General features: G+C 44.3%; 1 protein-coding gene across 1 annotated transcript in view; it reads right to left on the reverse strand.

Moving 5' to 3' along the window:
* Positions 1–4,105: 4,105 nt before the first annotated feature.
* The window catches only part of LOC306743816 (ski oncogene-like), a gene marked incomplete at its 5' end in the record, with an annotated part of 64,627 nt that continues 42,309 nt past the window's right edge, over positions 4,106–26,423 (reverse strand). The window contains 6 exons of the mRNA XM_079226379.1: positions 4,106–4,786; positions 6,454–6,684; positions 8,122–8,483; positions 8,626–8,924; positions 9,382–9,494; positions 10,334–10,450. Coding sequence (XP_079082505.1) covers positions 4,598–4,786; positions 6,454–6,684; positions 8,122–8,483; positions 8,626–8,924; positions 9,382–9,494; positions 10,334–10,450 — 1,311 coding nt within the window. The 3' untranslated portion in view covers positions 4,106–4,597. The remainder of the gene's footprint in view (positions 4,787–6,453; positions 6,685–8,121; positions 8,484–8,625; positions 8,925–9,381; positions 9,495–10,333; positions 10,451–26,423) is intronic.

Raw genomic sequence — 26,423 nt, forward strand, 5'->3', positions numbered from 1 at the left:
TTCCAATGCGTTGAATTAGCTGGCCAGCTAAAGGTCAGTTATAGATAAGTATAGCTTTTTGTCTCACCTTTGGCAGTACCAGTCAGGTTCAGGCTGAAAAACATGGATACAGGATAGTCTTCTGTCTTGGGCAGAAATCTAGTCCACAATCAATACATTTGGTGTTTGTGACAAATATAAACAGATTGCAGAACACTCCAGCAGCCAAATTCATGTGAATACATTTAGGCAAATTATGGTTCATGTTCATTTGTAAAACAAAAAGTTATTATACTTCTCAACCAGCTGACAGTTGTAAAATTCCCTAAACTGAAATGAAATTCCCCTGAGAAAAAAAAACATTTTGGCTTCTTATTCTTTGAATAATGTGTAGAATGTTAAGGAATCTATAGGCAGAAATTGAATATATTCTTCATAATTGTGTTTTTGTTTGTGTTTCGTCATAGGGAGCAGGTCCTCTTCACAAAGTCCGCCATGTTTCTACAGGAGCTCAGAACGGACAAACCAAACACTGGGTCCTGAAAGAGCATTTCACGTGTTTACATTGCCTGAAGGGCACCGTAGTTCTCCGACACGCTTGTGAAACTGCCATAAATGAGCCGCTGATGGCTAAACTGCGCTAGCAACTTACGTTGCTCCTGTGTGTCATTGTGGTGAGCGAGGCCTCTGAGCGAGGCAAACGGCTTTAACGCGGTTTTGCACTCGGCGGCTCGTTACCACAGTCTTGGATAGGGAGGAGTGAGCGGACGAGTATTCAGCTGGTTGCAATCTGCAACCACACCAGTAGATGGTACTAAATCCGACACACTGTCCCTTTAAGAAGACCTTTCCCTTCTTTTTTACTGGGCTACATTTCACAAGGATGAATGACTGGAGAACAGTTTTGAACAGTAAGCTTAACACAGTATTGTGACTCTTGAGATCCCTTAAAGAGTCCAGAGAAGAAATGAAGTGTCTCTATGATTCTGTCATCCTGACATTTGGATAAGATGCCCTCCTTCAACAACAAATATTTCAGTTGAATTGAAATAACTTCATATTCATCAGTGAGATGAAAGAAAGCACACAGTCTGCCATATTTAAAGGATATTGGTATACATTGTTTTTATTGTTAACCAAACCAGCAGCAAAAATAAGAAACTGGGTCATTCAATCTGCACAAACAACTTTATTTCTGGTAATGCATCTATACACTGTACATTCAGTCACTGTAGTATATAAGCATAGCTATTTTCAAACATAATCTCATAAAGTCCTTTACTTTACAATAGTCCGTGTCGTGAGAGAAGAGGAAGGGTGTTGCCGAAAGAGGGATGAGAAAAAAGGCGTGAAAAGATGAGAGAAACAAGGAGGATAGATGAAGCCAAGCTTTTTTTTTCATACTGTATGTGGCATTAATGAATGGGAAAGCTTACATTTACCTCTTACATAAAAATAGTTCTAGAATTGTAAGGTTTATATAGTATTAGCAGCAGCACAGGGCTAAAAGGATACATGAGGATGAGGAGGAAACAATCTGCAAGGTGGCGTAGTCGTGTGTGACCCATACGGTAGAACTGCTATCTCATACTGAACATACTGTTAAAAATATATATGAACTGGTGAAAAAAGTCATTCAATATAAAGACTCTACAGTAAAAAAAAAAAGAAATTAAATGGATTAAAATGTTTATGTAGGGAATATTCTCTTACGCACTGCCGTTCAGTTAAAACACACACACAAAAGACAGCTATTGTAAGAAAAGATTTCTTTTTGAAAAAGGAAACACAATGTACATATATTATACAATATTGTAAATGAAAAAAATATTTACATTTGTAAATTCTTATTCAAATCTTCACACTGGCTAGTTATTCGTCTATTAATATGGACTGTTATTGCTGCTTTACTGTCCATTATTTAGCAAAATGGTTCTCCTTTCGAAAACAAGACGCTGTTAAACTAATTTTTGACGTTTTGCGTGGGAGAGTGAAGAGCCAATGTCGCTATTGTCTCCCTTCTTTTGTAGAAAACCATGAGTAAAGTAAACTACACACAGGCTATCAACTCTTTTGAGTGTAAAAACAACTACAAAATGTACCAATTTGAGGTCTGCCAAAGTCGCAGAAGCAGTGTCGATCTCTGAGCATCAATGTTAGGTAAGAAAAGGGCTTTTAAAGTAATGCCCTCTTTATTATCCTCCACTGTCTTTATATACAACCCAAAGTAACAATTCGCCGAAGCAAGTGGCTTTTCAAGATCTTCTATAAAAATTATTTGAACATGCATATCATTGATTTCAAATGAGGAAAATAAAGCACTCATTCAGGGAAAACAAGTCTCAAGCGTCTAGCATTTGTTCAAATGTTCTCTGCACTGGAAAAGAACACAAAGTTTGTAAACTGTTTGGTTTTAAGAATACTGATAAAAAGAGCTGCTGAGCGAGGGGGGGGTTTTAATTTGAAACCTGCAAACAGGAAATTGATGAGAGGCCCAGCCCTGACAGCTTTGTCATCAGTGTTCCTACTCTGGAAACCTTTGGCCCGCGTCCAGGCACTTGAGGTTGTCCAGCATTGCAATCGACTTTTTTCTTCTTCTTTAGTTTTTTGCAAGTGTGAAGTTAGTTTTTCTTAAGAGCAATATAATGTGTTGTTTGTTTTTTTATTACTTCTTCTAAATAAGACAAATTGCTTTAAATTGCATAACACAATAAAACCTTTACATGTATAGCATCAATGCCCATTAACTGACTCTATGTATGGCAAACTCAAATTTCATGCATAAAGAAAATGAGTTTTCAATTGGAAAAAAAAGTGAACATAACAGACAAGCAATAAAATATCTCCACGTTTAAAAACAACATCAACAACCAAAAAGGAAACGTAGCATTTAACACAATGTACATTCTGATTGCATTGTACCCACTGTGTGACGGCAGATTCCTGGCCTCTGCCTTTGGAATAAAATCTGATTTTATTCCTCCAACATGTGACTTTTTTTGTTCAGGCTTCCGATAAACAGTTCACCAGACGGACGCATGCTGTTAATGAAGTTTTGTCAAATTGTTCGGGAGTCGTAACCGGGCGCTTGAGCGACATTTGTGTCAATTATATTACAAAAGAAACTTTCCAACAATCCCAGACTGCATCAGCAAGCAACAGGCAGAGCCTTTTTTTCTTTCCGTTTATTTACAAGACTTTGCCTTTAAGGAAACAGAACAACAGTATTTATTCGAGATGCATATAATCAACAAATGCTTACTGGATTTATATGGTAGCAGTCATGTATACGATGATGTTTTCAAAGTAAGATTGAAGACAATAGTGGGAGTACAATGCATTATAACAGTATCTCGTTATGACAAAGTGCGATTCATTATTGTAAAGTCAAAAGAAACAAAACAACAACATACATTTATATTTACATACCTTAATTTAATTAAAATGAACATTTTGTTGTTCTTGCCAAGGATGCTCCATCCAGCCCACTATGACATCATAGACGATGGCGTCGGATGTCAGTTGGAGTAAAAAAAACATGCCGGCCTTCATCACTCGAGCGTTACAAGACCAGAAAACAAGGCCCCGCCCACATCTGGAGTATTTCATCTTTACAAGATACACACTTCAAGGTTTTGACCCAAATGCTTAAAATATCAAACGGCAACCAGTGTGTGACTGAGTGGGAGCGACGCCGAGTGGGATATTGGTGTTGATCATCCAAAACAAGTGCTCTCTCGATAGGTACGTTCACACGGCATGTTTTTAGTTCCAATTCTCAACCCGGGGTTTGCGCCAAGGAGAGAAAAATATTAGCGCAAATACAAGGCCGCCCACTGCTCGGAGAAAGAAATGATTTTATAAAACAACAATGGGAGGAAAAGCTTGAACTTTGAACTCTGCGCTTTCCCCCTCAGTGGACTGCGATGGCTTCCTGAAAAAAACCCGACAAAACCACGGTGGCACTGTGGGAAGTTCATTTGCTTGTTTTGTTCATCTTCTGATTCATTTCTATCTTTTTTTTCAAACTTCAATAGCAGAGAAATACAGAAACTATGCGTTTTTTGTCTTTACACTATTCGCTATGTCGTCTCTTAAATAGCTTAGAAAGTCTTCAAAACCCTCCATCATCTTGTCATGGCAGGGACGGTGGCAGAGGCTTTTTGGGGAAGGATGAGTTGAGCATGAGACCTGGACGCACTGCTGTAATATAATATGATCATCTCTCAGCATTTATTATCACAGACGTCTGTCTTGTCGGGCACAACCACACGTTGTGCTGCTTTTCTTTCATTGGTGTAGTCCTGTGAGTTTGGAAGGTGCGAGTCAGTGCTTGATTTAGAAACACCCGTTTCCTTGATGCAGCATTGTACTTTGCCATTTCCAGTCCAAGGAAACCACTCACTTGACTTTTCATGGACATGGATGAAGACACAGGTTCTTGTTTCTTCTCTCCGTCTCTGATCGAGAGTCTTTCATCGTTGCATTCTGGAGGGCGAGCGAGATGGACAGTGGTGCGATGTGGCCGGCTGGTGGCTGGGTGTGTTTCTGGGCAGATTTAGGCAGAGGATGTTGTGGATTGTGGCGATGGGGAAGGGGAGGGAAATTGGCTGCTGGATTAGTTGTCAGCTGGCGTGTCCTTTGGCGTCCCTTCCTTGTCACTGATGGATTTGGGCCAGAGTTGATGCTGTAGCTCCTTCACCACCCTCTCCAGGTGCTCCCTGGCCTCCCGCTCATGCAGCAGGTCGGCTCGGAGCTGCTCGCGGTCGGCCTCGGCGTGCTGCAGCTTCATCTGGAGGTCCTCGATCTGCAAAACACAGGAAGCAGATGTGACTACCGGGCAGTGTAGCAACCATTGACCACATGATTCCTATTCTTAACTGAGCTGTTTACACAGACTGCTTATGGGGCTTTTTCAATCATATGCATGTTTCCACGCTGCGGCCCCATCGCCCCATTCTAGACAGCCGCGTTCCAACTCCAGCCCATACATTTTTTTCAAGACCCAAAATTTAAAGGGACTATTTGCCATCTTTTATGTGGATGTCCAATCAGAGTTGATGGTAAATGTAGTTGATAGAAGCAATGCATTCCTCATTGTGCTTTATTGACCTAGAAAGAGTTTTCCTGCTGCAAAATCTGTTATACGGGCGAGAGGATATACGGCCGCCCCGGGCGTCAAAAACGTGTGAGACACCTCACTGTATAATGCGTGAAACAAGAGACTGGATACATTCTAATATGTCTGGAAAGTGAATTTCGAAATTGCCAAATAAATGATCAAAGACTGAAACTGTTCTAGGAATTCCATGGCAACAATGAACCCCTTATGAACGATTTGAATGCAGTTGCAGAATATGATCACTTTACTCTTGTTTAAATGGAAACGCTGTAGCAGTTCCTCATGTTGCACTAGCTGTCAGCTGAATGAGCTGAAGGATCAGAGCATGGTGGGCCTTTCTTTAGGGCTGAAGAGAGGTGGTGAACTTCCACTTCATGTAGAACTCTTTTCAGACGTTTATTTAGGCCCTTTCAGAATTCTTAGCTTCCTTAATTTTTTGAGCATCCTCATATGAAACCTAGCTGTGAGTGAATATTAAAAACACCTTCCTAGCAGGTTATCAGCATGAAGAGGACTTTTTTTCTTCGTTATTAAGGAGGCCTTTTTTCATTTGTTTCTCCATGTAAATAATTCCATATTAAGTAACGCCACAAGCTTAGCTCCGGCACTCCGGATGTTTCCAGTAAAATGATCTTGCTGCAGTGGCAGATCGGCTTCCTAATTTGAGTTTATTTGATTTGTGTCAAAATGACACAAACCTAGTCATGAAATAGAGTCCCGAGGTTTGAGCTTATATTTCAATACAGTGTCTTGTATCAAGCTGATGTTTAGACACAGGTGGCCTTTTTAGAAACGTGGCGTTTGGGAGCACAAAGATCATGCAGAAAGCCTCAGCTCTCTCTTCCTGTCCTGACACCCGGCTGCACTGAAAGGAGCGTCTTCATGACGGCCCTCTGCAGAGGAGGAGCGTAGCGTGACCTCCCTCTAGTTTGGTCTAATCTGCATTTCCCATGGTGCCTGAGGGAAGTCAACGTCTCTTCCTGTTTCCTTTTGCAGGGGGGGGGGGGGGGGTGTATCCTTCGTATGTGCACTTGAGGCTACACCCATTTATTTTTGACTGGGGAAGAGGAAACTTGCTTTCCCTCTTTGCCTTCTCCTCTGCTGAACATTGAGAGTATTTTAAACAGTACAACTTTGTAACACTGCAATTACTCTGAGGGTGTTGACATGATGGTCTAGACTATCTGCACGTTGGACATCTGTCTACATGCACAGCTTTGCTGGAATTCAGTTCAATCCATGTCTCTCAAACGATCATCAAGAGGTGATTTCCTCTCATCTTCTAAGACTTTAGTTTGTTATTGAATGGGCAGATCCTTTGAGCGGCGATGTGGACGTGCTAGCTGACTGACCTGTGCAGAGTACTTTGCCCGAAGACGCCCGGCCTCGCAGCCTTTATCGCACACTCTCAGCTGCCGGGCCTGCTCAAGCTCCCGCTTCAGGCGGACCCGCGACTCGTTGGCTTCCTTCATCTTCTTCTCGCTCTCGGCTCGCAGGCGCTCAATTTCCTTCCTCAGGTTTCGCTTTGCCTCGGTCGCCTCCCGCAGCTTCTCCTTCTTGGCCACCCGCAAGAACTCCAGCTCCTGGGGAAAAGAGATTTCAGACTGTCTCTCTGAGGTTCATACAAGTATCATGCAATTAATCATTTAGGAACTTAGCTTCCCCCCACCCCTTTGTTTTCACAATTTGATTGAATTATTGAGAAAATTCAGTGTCAAAAGCGTGCTTATGCCACCAATGTGAATGTGGTGGTTTGTTTTGTTTCCGAGCTGTTGACACTGAGAGCGTTGCCTTGTTACAGGAGGCTCAGGGTCCATGGCAGTGTTTACATTGAGCCATGTCAGGGGTCAGGGGTCAGGGCAAAGTGTGGGCTGACAGAAGAGAGGTTCCTTCCTCTGAATCACGGGAAGAACGAGCTTAGCAGTTCAAACATGCTGTTATCAAGTCATCAAACTGTCTGTTATCAAGCTGTGTTGGTGTAAATCCCCATCACATCCATTACACATCAGAGGCTTTACAGACCACTCTTTCAGGGTTAGTTCAGCAGGCATTCTACGGGTGCTTTTGAAAGTTCAGCCTGTAGATCGGTTGGATTTGCGTTGCCTCGCCTCTGAACACTGATGGAAAGAGAAAGTGGAATGCCGTCCGTCTGGAATTGCCTTTTCTCTGCTCAGGATGCATTTTGTGCCGCTCACCCACACAGAATCCTTCGTCGGCATTTTCTTGTTCTCACTCCAAGACCAAAATAAAAATGGAAGTCTGGCCTTTCCCTTTGCAGCAACATCCGCTCTCATTGTTATCGCTTGCCAACTCATGCTAAGCTTTGCTGACAGTGATAATGACTTTCAAATCCACTTCTGCATTTTGATGCCTAAGCTCAAGTAATTTCCTCCGTGTTCCAACTTTGAAAACTTTCTGTCTCGTCTGATTTCAAGAACGCAGGGAGAAGCTTAGCGTTGGCATGAGCTGCCAGCTAGGGCTGGGAAATCCCTTTCTGTCAGCCAACCGTGGTACAAAGCACGGTGCCTTCACTACAATGAAGTCACATACTATGTATATATAGCACAACATTGTGAGAATAGAGACTCTTTACACCAGGGTGGCCTTGAATGACACAGAGGTGTGTTCAGGTGAAGCACTTTGCTCCGATATGTGGTATAAACATTTAAAATGTATTTCAAATCTCTTTATAGTTTTCTTGGGAGAGCTGTTTTAAAAACTTCTGGGGCGAATGCAAGTCTCAAAAGAGTCATTTGTATATGCAGAGATGTCTCAGAATCCATGACTTGACTTGAATAAGGGTTCAAGTGTGAAATAAAGTGTCAAACCAGTTCAGCGGAGGTTTGCGAGTACAGATTTTAAAGTCTGGAGGGTATATCCCAGTCTTTGAGCTAAACTGGACCAAACGCCCCCCATTTCTATCCGTTTACGTCACGCACACATTGAAAACTCAATGTTGTCATTTGACAAGGGTAAAGATGAGGAACAAACACATTTCTGGTATATGAGTGAAGCCCTACCTGCTGGAGGCTGCGTTTGGCCTGCAAGGCCGATCCCAACTTCTCCTCCTGCTTCACCCTCATCTTAACAATCTCGTGCAGAAACTTCTCCTTTGACTCTTTGGAGTCCAGTCCGCTGTCCAGCGCCTGCCTCAGGCTCTCCAGCTCCGACTCCAGCCCCAGCTCCGACGGGGTCACAGCGGCCGGGACGGGTGCGGCTGTCGTGGCCGTGGCGGCAGTGCCCTCGACCGACGCAACGGTGCAGATGGGCCCTTGGGCGCCGGGCGAGCTCAGGTCTTTGGCCGAGGGCGAGCTCAGGTCCTTGGCCGAGCTGCTGGAGGAGGTGATGGACGGTGACGACAGGGAGGACAGGGACGAAGTGACTGTTGGGAGAGACCAGAGAAAGAGAGAGAAATTACTTGATGTCTTTCCAGTGGTCAGGACTCAGCTATCTGGCCGAGCCCCATAACAAACGAGAACTGGAGCCACTAGCATCTAGTTGATGGTATTTAGGTCTTCGCTTACATTCATCGCGGCTCTCCACTTCGATCTCCACCTCAGAGTCCCTGTCGTCCTGAGGTGCCGGCGGTTTGCTGGCAGCTGAAGACGGAGGGCAGGCGGCCTCTGGTGCCGGGGACTGGAGCTCCCCCGTGGCTTTCCTTTTGCGAGGCCTGGAGTTGGCGCCCTCGCCTGGGGGTTCACCCCCACTTGGATGAGAGGTGCTGGGTACCGACGGGGACATGGGACCCATCTTACCCAGGGCCAGTGGTGCCAGGGCGACATTGGGGGCCAAAGCTTTCTCCAGGCTCTTGTAATTGTAGAAGCTAAAAGGACACCAGACAATTCAATTTCATGTCTCGTGATAGTTATGTACAATAACACAAATCAAGGTGACTTCATTAGGAACAGCTGAGTTCTGCCATCACCAGATCGTATGTTCTGATTCGAGCTGCCTGAGCCAACCAGGGAAGAGAAACATTCTAATAAAGTGCCTGCAGCTCTTTCCTCCCACTTCATGAGAAACTGGGCAGATCAAGAGTGAAATGATGCAGCCTGCACTGGCAGCGCTGTGCCAAGTGGGTGCCCACAGCATGAGTGTGTGTGAATGGTGGAGTGTGGGAGGCTGTGGCATCGTCAGACTTGACCGCTCTGACACCAGCCCACCCATACAAGCGAGAGAGCATGCTCATCAGATCCAGCAGAACAAAACGGCTGTCATCTCTTGTTTGTGATGTATGAGTCCATTGTGGACCCGGTTGTCCTGCACCGCTCTGGGCTCACCTGTCTCTCAGCAGGGCCAGTGGGTGACTGGACGATTCCTTGTCAGCAGAGACGTGAGGGGACCAGGGTCTGAAAGCTGAGGGCCTCTGTCTGGGTTGAATGCAGTTGAGCCCCTGAAAAAAAGACAATGACAATACTTTCAATCACAAGTAACAAAGCATTGCATTCAGTAATGATACAGCCGAACGCTCACTAACAGGTGTTCTCTCTACCAAGCCCTTTTCATTTGAATTTGGGTAGCAAGCATCTCCATATTGATTACATTTAATATAATGTTGTTATAAACTTTAATTTTTTTTTTTATTTGTGCAACAGAGTTCTGCTTAATCTAAAATCTGGATGTGCTCATTTTAAGACCTAGTTTAGCGGAAGTCTGATTAGAGCTAGTCTTAGACTGAATGAATCGTTGTTGGTGTAACCCAGCCTTCCAAATGTTTTGTTCACAGATCTGCTTTTCCATCGTGGGTACGGTCTAGAAAATCAAAATTAGACAGTAGAATGAGTCAGGGGATTATTTGTGATGAATAGTCACTTATTAGTGTCACAGCGTTTTAGATTCTAGTTCTTTTCATGGAGACCAGTCCATTGATTGAAAGGGTGTGAATATATCATGGTATGTAATCGTGCTAAAGAGACTTTAGGGTCAGTACAAAGATGAATAGTTGAAGACATTCTAAGTATACCTCCATTGGTACCATATCTCCAGGGTAGATTGATCTTCACAGGGGACATCCATCATATTGTGTTACTGTTATCTGTCTCGGTAAGTGAATCTGCGCTGCCATCTACAGTTACCCCCCTCTGCTAGCATGGCTTGCCAATTCTAAATTTAAGAGCTACCCTCATCCAAAAACTTCTGTATACTATTACATGACACCTCATCTCGTGCACCATGCATCATCATTATCTTCCTCATCATCACCATCTCCCCTCTGAGCTTAGCAACACCAACCTTATTGGAGGCGGAGAGGGACTGTAGCCAGTCGTGCTGCTTCTCTTTGTCCGCCAGCAGGGCTTGCGATGGGAAGTCGTCATATTTTGACTTTTTGATCGGGATGGGATCGGAGGCCTGGAAGAGAAGAAGGACATTGTTTTGGGTTTAAAAACACAAGATGATGAGATCTGGTCGTATTTCATTTAGGGAGACATGATGTGCACATTATTAAACTCATTATGAGGACTACATTCAGTGAACAGATATCTGTCCTAAAAAGATGTACTACTACTACGACTATTACTACTACTACTACTATGACTATTACTACTACTATTACTACAAGTGTGAATGGGCAAAAAAAATTAAAAAAAAATATTTTCCCCCCCTATTAGTGATGTGAAAGCACAGACTGTCAACTTCACAGCTGACTATGGGCTGTCACACTATGAGGTCAGTGAACTGAGACCCAATGCACCCAATGCACCCAATAATAGTGTCAGCCTGGCTAATAACTGCGCGTGTGTGTGAGCGGAGGCCTGATGCGGAGGTGTCTGATAGCTGGAAGTGTGAGTGTGTGTTTTAATGTAGGTGTGTTTTCTTACTTTGACACACACAATCCAATACAGGTAGGTGTGTTTGCTCAAGGGCAGCCAAGAGAGGAGGCTATAGGTGACTGGGGCAATGTGTGTGTGTGTGTGTGTGTGTGTGTGTGTGTGTGTGTGTGTGTGTGTGTGTCACACACAGATACATCCATACAGACAAACAATTAGGGGTTTGTCTCTCTGGCCCTGTTAGCTTCGAAGCTCTGACCTCAGCCTCTCCAAGCTGTGGCTGTCACTGGCTGCCACACACACACACACACACACACACACACACACACACACACACACACACACACACACACACACACACACACACACACCACACACACACACACACACACACACACACACGAAGAGCAATAGACTGCTGCAGGATGATGTATTTTTGTAGGCCAAGCAGTTAGCGTCACACTGGTTCTCTCCACAATAAGCCAATGGGATTTCTTGATTGTTTTTTTTAGTTCATGATACTTACGAGTTTTGTTCAGCAAGATCTTCACCGATGAAGACCACTTTTATGATATCTGAAGCGTGAATACAATCATCAGAAGTGAAAAGCTACCAGACTTGTTACCGTGGTCACGTCACCACCACGAAGCTAAAGGAGGACGAGTGAAGACGTTTCGGCGTCTTATTTAGACACTTGTAGCAGCCTTTTTGGAGACTTCTAAATTCACCAGAGGGGTATTTACTGACATATTTTACACCATAGAACATCTCTTAACCTTATTTCAGATATCTAACCAAAGACCCATTGACTTGGAGACGGGGACTCATTATGGGTTTCCATCCCTGCAGCACTCTATTCCTCTTCTTCTATTATTGATTGAATACAGAACATGAATCATTCAACTTTGTTTCCTCCTACTTTGTCATGTGGGCAGGTAATGCAGAATATGAATCAAATCATATTTTTCGGGAGAAAGATTTGACCTCTAACATCTAGGTTTAAAATGGAATTTCTTAACATGGATTTCAATTCTAACTACAAATGTGACATTTTATGATGCATGTATTTGTATTGAATGGGCATGCATTTATTTTTATTTTTAATTGCTAGTAGTGGTTCTATTAAAAAGCAACATGTTTTTTCTTCTACCAACAACAGTCAGTGTTTCGTCGCGGAATCATCCTCTGCATGTTCCTCACTCTTTCTTGGGTCATGTGTTGAAGTGGAGGTCACACAGTAATGCCTGTGTGGACCGGCAGGGATATATAGAGGGGATATATTCACTCACTCATAACTCTTTCTCTGGTCCCCTTTGTGGTGCTTTGTCTCTGAGTATCTCCCTCAACAGCGTGCAGCCAGCAAACTGCTTCAGTGCACACACACACACACACACACACACACTCCGCCTCCTGCGCCGTGTCAACAGGTGGTCATTTGTAATGGGGTTAGATACTGTTGGCAGTGTGTCCTGCTATGCCACATGCGTAATCAGAGCTGCTCTCACAGGAAAGTAGCGTGGCTAGACGAACAAATACCGCTGAGGTCTGCCGATGTGGCAGCTGTCCCCATTCCAGCAACTGATGTACAACCCCGTGACTTTCAATGCCTTTCCATGACCAACAGGCTTCTTTTCTGTCTGCTCTGGTAGATGACCTCTCATAGTTTCGTGATGTAAGAAATAACTATTTGTTGTGGCCTGATCTCAGAGAAATGAAGTGGTCCATCAAACATTACAAAGACTTGCCCACACACCATTGCAAAGGATGTATTATATAAGCTCATTCAGTAAAATCATTTGCTATCTTTTCTGCATATATAAGTACAATGTCACAGTTGAGTACCCAGGATGTGCCAATCCAGTGAAGAGACATTAAGTGAATTTGACAAAAAAATGAATTGGACTAGAATCACAGGCATTTTAAACTGCGGATTTCATGGCGAGTTGACAGCGGCGTAGCCCGGACGAGTTAACTCACAGCGTGTCAAGATACCACCAGAATCTTCATGGTGGCCCGAGATGAAGAGTCTCAAAAAAACAAAAAAAAAATCTCAGCTAAATTACATGTATCTATATTTCACTGGTCACAATGCATATCCATTGTTTAGTGTCATCCACAGTGTGTACATAAGGAGTCACTAAAATGCCAGTGCACTTTAAGAAAAAGCTTCTCTTTTTAGTAAGAAGATACATTTCGATTGTGTTATCTCGTAAAAAGACAGACGCTACAGTGGAACAGAGTCCTGACTGTGACTGGTAGTTTGTGGGTTATCTAGAGATGAAGAGATATGTCCTACATATCGGTGCCAGAGGCTAGAGGCTAGTGCCTCTAGTTTCGTCCACACACACACACACACACACACACACTGTGCTGCCTCTGGGCAAAGTCTCTGTGCCACGTGCCAGTCGCTGTCTCGTGGATTACCGGTTGCCAACACCGTGGCTTTCCATCAGGGCAAGATCCGGCCCCGGTAATCTTGGATGGAGGAGAGCGTCAGAGGTCAACAATTGGCAGCTAAACTCATGTGGCTCAGCGGTGGGGGCAGAGAGAGAAATCTGCATGTCTAGATTACTGAACAGTGCGACTGTGAGACATGAGGCAAACAGACGGCCACAGTGGAAATTCCTATTTTAAAAAGCCGCTTGGTGATGTCTAAGAGTGGCTGGCCTTAGAGATAGGATGAGGAGCTCGTCATCCTCCTTGACGAATCCCTTTTGGAGTGTTTTTGGGCATATCAAACTGGTAGGAAGCTCTGGGGTTCGAACTAGAACACAAAGGAGAGGTTATATATCTCTTCTGGCCTGGGAACGCCTCGGGGTCCCCCAGGAAGAGCTTGCTGGGGGACCCTGAATACCCTGATGGCTGGACGGTAATGTCCGTGGCACTGGTTCACAGGGGCCTCCGCGCTGCTTCAGGTGATCCAGGGCAAAGGGTATGTGTGGTGTAACTACACTATAATTAGTGTAGTAATTACGTTTTCCCTGTGTATATATAATATCTTCCTGTATATGTGTCCCTGCCTGGGATTAAACATTATCAAGGTAAAACATAATGTTCGCTCTCTCTCGCGCACACACACACTTGCTTTCATTTGGAGTTTTACAATGCTCTCCTGATAAGGGGGGTTGCTGCAAATGATAGAACTGGGCTGACTTCAAAGACACAATAAAAATATGTGTGTGCATACATCGACGCACTTTGCAGCCCCACCCCCTTTATGATCCGGTGCTGATTACACAGCACATCATAGACAGGATGTCACACTTCTAAAATAAGGCTTCCCGATTAGCCGAGGTGTGCGCTAGACGCGCCCAGTCTGCGCCGTCTATGTCCTCAGCCCCGGCACCTCGTGCTGAGAACATGACACCTCATAACATCTACACATCACACTGGTACCTGGAACAGATGACATTGGCCTTGTATTGACATTCAGATATCACTTTATTATAGGTTGCCATGCGCACAGTGAGGTGTTGCAGCGCTCTGTGGTCTGAGATAGTGTTTATTGGCAGGACATTAGCAATGACATTAGCAAGGCCAAGCACAAAGTATCAATATCGGCCTTTTTGAAGCTGTCAAATGATCATTTACAGCCCCTTACTTTACACGTGGCAGCTAGGAATAGCCCCTGTATGAGAAAGTCACAAAGCCTCAAGTCATGGGGAAGCATATGTGGAAATAGTGAGAGTGGCAGGCCAATCTCAGCTGCCAAAGGGGCCCCCAAGCAGGGGCTCATGTGTGAGCATGTGTCTTGGCGAGTGGATGTGGGTGTACATGTCTGTTAGAGTGTGTGTGTGTGTGTGTGTGTGTGAGAGTGAGAGACAGGATGGGTGGAGTGATAACAGGCCTCTCGGTTGCAGACTGTCTGTGTCTTTTGAAACCCTCAGTTTCTGAACACTTCCTCTGTCTGCATGTCATTCATGTTCATCACAGCTAGATCAAGTACTATGAACAGTATACTTTTGAACAATATAAAGTGGAGCATTTCTTGAGGCTTGTGCCTTTAGCGAAATCTCAAGGAATATGTCTCTGAATGCTGATGCAATGCTAACATTACCACCACACTCTACTTCCCTTCCCTGGAGTTTTCTAGGTTCCATGTACGATAACAGTGTGTATTAAAAACAGAATCAAAAACCGGATGGAAATAAATGGCATGTAACTTATGTTATATAGCTAACCCATGTTAGCAGCACTATAGCTTTTAAATTAACTACTAAATGAAAAATAAAATAAGCTGTGTGCTTTTAAAATAACTGATATTTTTTCAACGCCATAGATAAGAGCATTTGAATACTGTGGAATACCATGATATCGGTATACTATAGCAACCACTCTGCACAGGCACTGCACTAGTGACTGTTCAAAACTGACTTTGCTCCACTTTCACTGGGTTGGCCTTCAGGCAGTTAAATAATACAATCCCTCACAAAGTTGTGGACATTCTGAAATGCTCTCAAAGACCGCTGAAGGAATGTGTGAAATGTTCCAAATCAGCTGGGCTCTTTGGCGTCACACTGGGTTCTTTATCCTGTTGGACCTTTTTTTTTAAGAAATCATAATGGCTGTTTCTGTTAGCAAGTAAACTGAGGAAGCAGAGTCCCACTGGGCTCCAGATGAGACAGTCAGGAGAGAGTTCATGGAGAGGTCTGTACAGCTGATCCAACTCCAGCCAAGTAGCTGGAGGAAGGAGAAAACATATTTGTGTCAAACGCCCCCAACCTAAGGGCGTCTGACCAATGGATCCATGTTGAATCTCTGATTCGAGTTCAACTTAATTTGAGTTACAAGCAGTGAAGAAAGCGACATTTGGAGGAAGGGTTATTCTTGTTGGGCTCTGCTGGACAGATGCCAGAAGGGGCCTGCGAGGGAGCTCGTGGTTTCCGAAATGACTGCCTTCTGAAAACTTGATCTCAGGAGAGGAGCTCTTGTCTGAGGTGAAACTCGCCAGCATTGTGGTGTTGAAAATGGTGTCATCCCCCTCAAAAAAGTCTAATGACTTTACAAACGCCGCTCTTGTGACAGAATCTGTCACAAGAAATGACAGAATCTGTCATTTCCATCGAAGCCCGCCTCCTAGTTTCATTTTCTACCACTCCCTCCTATCGCCGTCTGTCCCCCAACCCCCACCCAATTTGTCTATCTGTCTGTGTGTGTTTCCTGTCTCATAGATTACAGGATGTCCTCTGCAAACAAGCAAGATTCCAGTCGCAGAGAAAGACAGCAAGCAAAATACATTTGACAGAAACTTGCAGAAAGCATGGACACATAAAGTGCCCTTGGGCTAAAAGAGCTTCCAGTACAATCACATGGAACAGGATCTGTCTGAAGCCAGAATCACAACTAGTGTCATAAGAAGAAAACACCAACAATCAAACCTGTCCATTAGGAGTCAATACAGCATGGAATATACATTTCAGTTTGGCAAACCAGTAATCCACTGAGAAGCAATCACTGTAACATCTAATAGATCTACTCAGATAAAAGTACATTAGGCTAGACATGCAGTAGGCTCAGCAATGTGCGATACATTTGACAACAAAATCCTAACTCAAGGTCCACCTTACTAGCCCTTTCTGTAGCTTTTAACTGTACCTCATTGTCTGCCTCAATGGATGCTCAGCTGTCACTGTGAATGTTTCACTTCTAGAAGCGAGGATAATCTCAATGACAACTGACCAAACTCCATCCGCTGAGGGAAGATTGGGAAACGTGGTTGAATAATTGAATAGCGTTAAATGAAAATCCCGACTCCCCTCGCTAATTGACATCTAATGCCATTTCAGTGCTGTGTAAAACTTAGAACATGACACTGGTCATTAATGTTTCCTAACTGAGAAATCCGTTCTGCTTTGACCGCATTATGTGACTCAGTGTCAAGACTGCATGCTGTCGGAGACAAACAACTGGTAGTGACATGATGCTTGACAGGTTGCCCCTCTCCCCCTCCCCGGCTAAGATGAAAGGGCAAACAACCGGTTGTCTTTGCTCTTTCTTTGCTCTTTCTTTGCTCAAGCAGAGCCGCGCCCTGCCTGTGACCTGACATTGGCCTCCCTGCATGTTGCACTGAGGGGCCCATGGTGGAGTGGCGGGAGGAGGCCCTCCTGGAGGCAAAATGAGAGCTAAATTCATTAGCTGCCGGCCTCGGAGGAAACAAACAAGCTGTACGCAGCGCTTTAGTTTCACCCCCTCAGGGCTTGAGCAGTTTTTATGTCTGCTTCAAGCGCATATCTCAGTCGGAACACCACTGCAGCTTTGTGTGAGTGAATGTGTGTGTGTGTCGCTCCACGCCCAGACGAACCTACGGGATAAAAATACAGCGAGCACCGCGGCTCGAGTGAGATTCCACGTCTGTGTGTTTGTGGGTTACACACACACACACACACTCGCAGAGCTCCAATTTTGGCAACTGGTTCATCCCACCATCGTCTCCTTGGCTGAGGAGTCACAGAGAACAATAGGGCCTCTGTCTTCAATGATGTAAATAGCAAAAACACTTTACAGTCAAACTGTTGCAGCGCTGCTCTGCGAAGCATCGAATTCATCTTATTATTCAGTACTCTGGGTGTCGGTCCTGCAGAGGCGCAGATCCGACTTCAAGATGAACTGGTTTGCTGACTACATGGGAAATGACCTCATCGAATATTCACTTTGATACACCGAGGAGTAATTTTTCCCGTGCTCAGCACATAAGTAACCGCGTCTGAAATTACAAAGAGCAAGTACAAACTTGTTGAGCTTGTTGGAAACAGTGCTGGGACTCCAAGTGTGTATGTGTGGAAAAATGGCAGATGTCCAGACTATCAGGTAGCTGTATACAGAGAGGAGGCCCCGGCGGTACCTGTCTGTACCACCGCTCCCCACATGAGCCATCATTTATCCCATTAGCAGGGACCCATCTCCTACATTCCCCTGCTACTTGCAAGCACAACAAAAAGACACTTTGTTTCCACGGCCCTTTTCCGTTCGTTTTCCCTGGAGGGACAGTACAACGCTAGAAATCTGACATTTCTAATTCCTTCTTATTTCAACACTGAGGCACAGAGAATGTCATGGCGGGAATGTCTGCTGTTGTTCCAGCGGCCTCCACTTCCAGGAAGAGTCCAGAGAGGCTATTAGACAAAACGGAGGAGAGACCTCCCAAAGCTGCTGTCGCTAGCTAGGCTTAAGGTTAAAAGCTTCTTCTTTTCAATATGAAATGAATATGTTGTGAAAATATCTTTACTGTAACCGCTTTACATTCACTACTAAATATGAAACGAATAAAGTGGGTCTTGTGCGCAACATGCTTGTTAGCATTCAGGCTACGCTACACAACTGTTATCACAACTGAGAGGACCAGAGTAAATAAGTCCCCGAGTCCCAAAAGGAAAGGAGGGCCGACATTCCCAAACACATCAGGAAAACAGAGGACAGTAAGAACGGGAGAAAAAAGGCAACAAGGGCTGGGAAAAAAAGAGCAGAAAGCACAGCCTTGTAAACAGTTTGTGGAAAGAGATCAAGTGTGAGCAGAGAGCAGCAGCCGGACACACAAACAGACCATTTCTCAGATAAAACACTGCTTATCCAAAAGGGCATGAGACGGGCAGCCTTGTTTATAGCTAGACCATCATCAGTCTACATACAGCATGTGATGGGTCTTAGAGGCCACGTTCACACTGCAAGCATTAGTACTCAATTGACCCTTGGCTAAGCCCGCCCCCGCTGCTGTCTCCAAGCTACGTTACCATGGAGCCCACGCTGTCACCAACTGCACTTCCTGATTAAATATTATCAAATTAGAATGGAATAGAACATGTGATGCCTCATTGTTCGGAGGAAAGTCATCGGAGTCCAAAAAAACATTATTTGGGGCCACGACATTACTTTTGCAAAAGTTACCAATAACCACGGGGTCACAGGATGTTACTCACACACCCCGTGGAGGTCGATGTAAATGTTCTGACTGAAGTAAGAACATGGGGAATATTGTTTCCCGAGTTTCACGTGACGACAGTGATATGTGTGGAAAAACACAGAGTGAAAGAAGAAGAGCGAAGGGCAACGAATGACTCCTCTTGTGCCGCAAGCCTTCCCACTGCTTCCTGAAGGCTGTGCAGAACAGCTTTGAATGGATGCACACACACACACACACACACACACACACACACACAAAGGGGAAGGAAAGGGAGAGATTGGGAGGTTTGGGAAGGTAGAAGGGTCTCCGTTTCCTCTCGCCAAATTTGCTTTGGCAACTCTTTCCGTGGGAATGGTTAGAGACCAGCTCTTCTCAGCCGCAGAGAGCCAGGGATCGGGCCACCGAGGAGACGGAAAGCTCAAAAGCGTAACATGGAGATGGGGGAGGTTGGGGGAGTAAATACAGCTGGACTTTTCCATGGCTTTTCCTTTTCCATCCCTTCCTTGGCTTTTGCTGTTTCTAGAGGGATCACATGCTAACATGAACATGCTAGACAGAGTGTGTGCACGAGCTTGTTAAGTTAGCGTTCAAATTCTGCATTGAACCTCCACGTATTTGGCCTGAAAATGTGCAACAATTTTCAGTAAAACTCAACTGATTTTTAAATCCAACACCAAAAGTTAGGGGTTGAAAATAAATCTGCCTGGTGGATGAATGATGCAATGTCAGCGCAGGTTCTAAGTCCTCAAAAGCATAATTGTACTCCAAATTCTTGTGACTTACCAGCCGCAATATACATATACTGACATGTGTGTTATGTGCACACGGCAACACAAATATATGATAAGCTAATATCGAATTATAATATTGGCAGGTCATTTTACATTTCACACAAATTTAAAATGTTCAATGATTTCTTTTCTGGAATTTCCACCAACAGTGACCTGCTTGTTAAAAAGGCCAATCAATCAATCCTAATTATCATTTTGAAGGAGGAGGATTTAGATCCACAAACCAAACATTGCTCATAATTTTTATGTCGCCAGCTTTGCTTTTAGACCAGACCAGTTTAGAAATGGATAAATACAGCCAGAAAATGAATTTAACTTCCCTTTTATGATCTTCAGCAGCAAATGTTTCAGAGCCATCTAAAAGCAGAATAATTTAATTTACTGCTTTTTTTTAAAGATGTTCTAATCCCTGTTTATACTCTGAATGCACATATCCATTGATCTGTGTGTGTGCGTGCGTGCGTGCGTGCGTGCGTGCGTGCGTGTGTGTGTGTGTGTGTGTGTGTGTGTGTGTGTGTGTGTGTGTGTGTGTGTGTGTGTGTGTGCAGGCACTTCTGGTTGTGTGTCCAATCTCACACAAAGATATCTTAATGCTTACTGGACAACCTCAACCTTTACAATAACTGCTCATGAACATCACTTCCTTTAGCCACACAGTATTTGGCCCCTTTGTACAGTAACTTGCAGTTAAAGTATCAACGATTTTCATAATTCAGGTTGGAAGAAGGTTGCAGGCTCCAGTGCAGAGGAATCTGCTGACAGCTCTTTTCCTTGCATTGGTGCAAAGAGCTGGCCTGTTTTAAAAGGGGGCCAGATGTGAATCATGGGTAATGAGGGGAGGAGTGAGTCTAGTGTGTGTATGTGTGCAGCAATCGGGGAATGCGGGGCACATGGCATATTTCTGCATGCCGTGTAACGTGCCCCGGGGTTGAGGTTGCTTGTGAAAGGGTTAAGTCGCATGGCTAAGCAAATACATAAATAGCACTGGAGGGGTGGGGTGGGGGTTGGGGGCATGGATGCTGGTCACACACACACACACACACACACACGCTGGCACTTTGATTTCCAAGTATTCAAGCATTACTAACGGGGCACTGGAACACAAGCAACATCCCGGTCCAGACATGACTTCCGTAGAGACGCTGCAGAGACGGGCCATATCCCATAATGATACATCAAACAACAAACTCTCAACCCATCTTTGCTGCACTAAGAAGAACACAAACAATACCCTCCCCCATCCTTTGAAAACAAACAGGAAGTTTTCACTCACCTGAAAAGATTAGGACAGGTTACGTTCTCTGGAATTATGTCCGGCTGCTATTTGAAATCTGACATGCAGAATTTGTTTGGTTGGCTAAACGGTCTGGGTGGACTTTCTTAAATAGGGAGGTGGGTGGCTTATAATGTTTGCCATATTGGGGAGTGCCCTTTCACTTTCAGTTTGCCGTGCATGGATCCTCCTGTCAGAGAGGAGGGTGACCTCAACCAGTGTGGAGGCCAGCAGTCAAATTCCCTCTCATTTTACAGACATCATCATGCTAAAGCCTCAGGGACAGACAGGGCCAGACCGCCAATCACAGTCTTAACCTCACATCTCGCCTGCTCTGTCCCCATCTCACTGTGACCCGGAGCTGGGGGGTGCGGGGGTATAAAGACGCTGCCTCATGGGAGACATTGCAAGCCGCCACCATTACAGACACAATCTGTTAGGGTGGAGCAAGACAAAATGTTTCCTCGACATAGAGCCATCTGTGGTTCACCGCCACAGTTTTATCATGACTACAATGCATCATGAATAATGAAAACTCCATTACGACATCTTAAACTTTGATCATAAAACTGTATTGAGTGGGGTATGAATAAAGAAGCAGCCCTGTTGTTATAGATATAGTGGTCTGAGAAGATATCCATGCATCCTTTTACTGGTTGGCTGTCTTCTATTGTATAGTTTCCAACATGTCTCGGTCCAGTACAGGTGCCTCTTTTCAAAGTTGCAATCTCAATTACAAGTTGTTTCCTGCTACTAAACTAAGTATATTTAATGAGCGTGTTTTCTTTTCTTGACTTGGTGTTGAGGCAGTTTGACCTCAATAGGCGTGTTTCCACTCACATATTCCCATCTGCATTTTGTACTGCAGATAGAAAAGCTGAATGGGAACAGCACCACTCGATTACCGGAATAAATTAATAATCCACCTTAAAACGCCAGAAAGGCTCTTCATTATTGGAGGCCCACCACACGTGTATTTGGACTGTAATTGACACTGTATATTGGGTGTATGAGAGATGGCAGCAGCTCATCAAATGTCAGAGCGAGTGTTGGAAACACATTCACATAAACTGAATAATATGCCTTGGATTAACGAGGTCTATGGACACCGAATGGGATGCAGTCTGGACTCGTCACACTGAAGCATTCCAGTGTACAGCTGCACATAAATAAAAAGGCTCATTGGGTGATCGCTTGGCGGATGGAGTGGTCGGCTGTGACTCAGCGGCTGTAACTGAATCGTTGATAACATAAACAAGCCTCCGGCACTCGAGACACCGAAGGTGATATTACGGTTTAGAGGATAATGGAAGGTGTGGATCTAACAATGTGTGTGTGTGTGTGAGGGCCCTCTTAAAACCACATCCACAGGAGCACCTGCAGGAGTAACTGAGCCAGAGTAAACAAGGCAGGTCATCGGCTCCAAATGCATGAATAACTATATGTGTGATCACCCGGTTCAAGCTGTGTGCATCTGTGTTTACAGCCTGTGTTAACTGTAAACACAGTGAATGGGCGTAGCAGAAAATAGAGTGGAAAACACATATCTCTAATTTAGGTACTGTAGTGAGACGCTCCATATACAAACTACTGCATGCTACAGTGACAGAAGAAGAAAAAAAGGGTTTCCCCCCTTAACACTGGACTCATGAATGCATGAATTAACTTGAGCTTTGGACAAATGTAATCTAGAGGGTTATTTAGTAGGAAAACACTGGATGCTTGTGAGAGACAGTGAGGGCGATTGTTTCTGTGTTAGTTCAGTGGGTCCTTTTCTTTTCATGCCACGTTTCTGCAAATTCTGATCCAGTCACAGATCGGTGTGCACATCTCGTTGAGCTTAATCAATTCTCCGAGAGTGTTTTGTAAATGTAGCAGCTAAAACTGATCTTGTGAGATGTTGTCGGTACTTGTGTTGCTTAAAGATGAGTTTAAACGTCCAAATCATGGTCTATGGTCGGAGTCTTGCTTTAAGAAAATACAATTCTGGAATAAATTCTGGATTTTCTTTTTCGCATATTTGAAATGAGATTGGATGAAAAATATCATTTCTAAATGGCTTCTCTCCAGAATAATCAGCGCTGATAACATCGGTCATAGATGAACGTGAGTAAGGCGAACAAGCTCCCCTTTAAAGCGGGCAGTTTTCCTGCAAATGTCCAATGACCGACCCCTCGCTGTACACAAAACAAGCAGTCTTTGAGAGGCTCAGGTGGCCAGAGGCTACACTCCTTTTCCTTCCTGTCTGTGGGGTGGGATTAGGTCAGCCTGTCAGCTGTTTCAGACACTACGACTAGCCACCGCCACTCTCCTGACCAGGCTCTCGCCTGACAGGCCCGAGCCGCCCGGGTCTGCCTGCTTTTTGGACAAACCGCTGAACACACTGCGTCCTTATACGCCGAATAAAGCAGCATCTATTGATGGCCGTGTTTGTTGTAGTTAGGCATTAAGTGGCCCGGGCACGGCCGCACTAATGCATTTGCAGACCTGGCGGGTCAATTAGAGCGCCACTCTGAGCCCATCGTCCAACATGGAGAAACAACTGTACACATGAGGGCTGCTGAGATGAAAGCTGAGGTCTTCAAGTGGCGCTACGAGTGAAGGACCAGGGAAAACAAGGGGGGAGGGGTGAATGAAGGAGGTGGATTGCTGTGTAAAACATGATATGCTGCCTTTATAGCTATAGCAATATCATATATATATATATATATATATATATATATATATATATAGGGAAAGTCTGACAGGACTGGAGGTTAATTATTATGTTTAGCCTATTATCTATTTCTTGCTTTTATATAAAACTCTGAACCAGACCCTTCCTGCCTGGTTAACACCACATTTTCACTGCCCTCAGCTTGTATTGCAAAGTTTCTGGTAAAATCAAAACAGTCTCAAACCCAATCCAACATAAGAGAGTGACAAGAAAGTGGGAAGAGGAGCATTTCTTAAATTCTTATATTTCATGGCTTCCTCAAATAATTCCATCTGCAGCTCAACACTGTGACATGCATTGAAGGTTTAGGTGAAGACCCCTGCTGGGAGCAGAGCTCCTCCAGCACAGACACAAACTCAACAACAAAATGAAGCCGATGTTCCAGCAGCCAATCCCAACTGTCTGTGGCAGCGATCCCACAGTAAACACCAGGCGGCAACCGCCAGGTCTGAAAAGTGAAGCCAATGCTGTATTATCCTGTTTTATCTCTACTTACAACCAGGAGGCGACTCTTCTGGTTGTATAGAAGTCTATGAGAAAATGACTCTACTTCTCTCTTGATTTATTCCCTCAGTAAACATTGTAAATATGAGTTTATGTCTCATCTCTAGTTTCAAGTCTTCTTCAATACAGCATGATTAAGCAGCAGCATTTAGTAAATGATGATCCATTTAGAGACGTTTCTTTTTTTTAGATACACAGTAGATGCTAAATACTGTTGCATCATCAGTGCAGGACATTTGGATTAGCATTAGCACTGTTTCCATCTGTTAGAAGCTCTCAAGTGAATACACCTGAGCCGGGGGTTGCCTTCCCTTCACTCAGATAGTCCAATGGGATGGAGATGGGAAGGCTCATCTGTGGGTTTTTTCATATTACCGCTGCTGATCCACTTGCAATAAGAAATATTTCAAGATTGCATTTGCATTTTAACTGTGGTATTTTACATCTCACTTCCAACCCATTAACAAAAACGAGAGGCTGAAATTGCCCAACAAAAAAAAGAAAGAAATGTAAATGGTAGTCGATCAGACATCTTGCAGTTAGCAACCGCAAGATGAAAAAAGGAGAAGTGATTTCACGAGAGACATTAGACCATGTCCTCCTGAGGCTAAAGTGGTGTGTCTTGGGGACCTTTAAGAAAAGAGACACCAGCCATGCTCCTATAATGCTGCAGCAGGAAACTGGAACATTACAAGTCATTAACCAGCAGACTGGAGCTCCAACTTCCACACTTATATTTATCCCACAAGGGACAGAGCAGAGAGCGTGGTGAGCTCCATCCACTGCTGCATCCATAGCGGTATTTAAGGGGGGAAAGTGTCCAGGCAAAGTCCCAAAACTGTCACATATATTTTCCTGGAGTGAGAGACTCTCCACTGAGACTCTTGACACATGCGACTAAGGTGAGAGAAAATGGCTGCCACTCCACACGTGCTGCATCCACAGTGGCATCTCAATGTCTGCGGGCTCTGTCTGCTGGCTTACTCCAGGAGTGGAGGCATAATGGTCTGGGTTGTTAGAGAGCACTCCAGTTGCACTGTGATGGGAATGTTTTCGACAGCTTTCAGACACTTGGCACTAATGATGCCCTATGGCCAGCTGGAATTTTTTTTCTTCTTCTCCCTCCAATCAGTGTGTAGAACAACTTTACCAGCAGCCACGCAACTCTGGGAAGAATGCCAGCTCAGCCGGATTGCCTGTACTTGGGCTTATGCAAGTTATAATAGTAATGTGCAAAAAAAAAAAGTAGGTGTTCTGTCTAAGTCCTTATTATATCCTGGGGCTTCTATCTCAACATGTATGGGCATATTCACAAGTCAGTCTGTTTGGCAAGTGCGAATCAGAATCAATTTATACTTTTGGTTTGTTTTCCAGACCGGTTCCGTTTCACAACTTAAAGCCGACCAAATTAAAAATAATAATTTAATGAGGTGTGTGAACTAAAGAGCAAATTTATATTTTCCTTCTCAAGAGCTGACATTCACGAGAATCATTTTTCCTCCAGTTGATCTGGAATGACTTTATAAATGTCTCTATTTTTGTGGACTTCATCTGGCATCTTCTGTATGTTCTCTTCGGCCCAGATGTCAAGCAAACACAAAAGGATTGTGTTCTCAATGTAATCAAACCGCAAACAGGGTTTGCTTGGAAACACTTTGCTTGCGAAAGGCGGTCTCGGACCGGTGATTTTGGTCCGCACCATATTGCGGTTACTGCAACAAAATTGTATTTTTGCACTAAAAGGTCCGCTAGGTTTCTGGTGACCCAAGACTGGAATCTACCTGGGTTGTGTGCAAAGTGTCAAATACATGAGTGGACCTGCTCCTGGTAGAGCCCATTGTCTTAAAATGAATGTATGGATGCCGAGTTTAGGTCGGTTTTCTATAGGACCTTTCAGATCTGAGTCTTTGACTTTTCTGTTGATGAAGTTTGGGATTGTGTTTATGGCGGCCATTGCTGGTCATGCCAACTACCCAGTTCTACCTTCAAAGGACCACAGGATCTGTCCTGATGATGGCCAACCAGACAGAGATATTCCATTTGTCCAGGTGGCAGAGCTAAAGCAGAATCAATCCAGCAGTATCTTCAATCCCTGTCACAATGAAGTGGGGAGCCTCTGCTGGGTGAAAGCCTAGTTAGAGCCAGTCAGACAGAGCAGACAGAGAGAACGAATCAATGAGCACCGGCGGCTCCCGGAGGGCCAGCGTAGAGAAAGAAAGGGTTATTGTAAATCAATTGTCTGCCAATTCATTTCCATTGATAGCATCAGAATAATGACATAGTCGTAATAAAATGATAATCAGGGCCTTTTGCTGCCGGCGGCGGAGAGTCGTTTGGCAATCTGAGCTGCAGGGAAAGCGGCACTGGCCCACA

The sequence above is a fragment of the Taurulus bubalis genome, assembly GCF_910589615.1.
Source record: "Taurulus bubalis genome assembly, chromosome: 11".
Lineage (NCBI taxonomy): Eukaryota > Metazoa > Chordata > Actinopteri > Perciformes > Cottidae > Taurulus > Taurulus bubalis.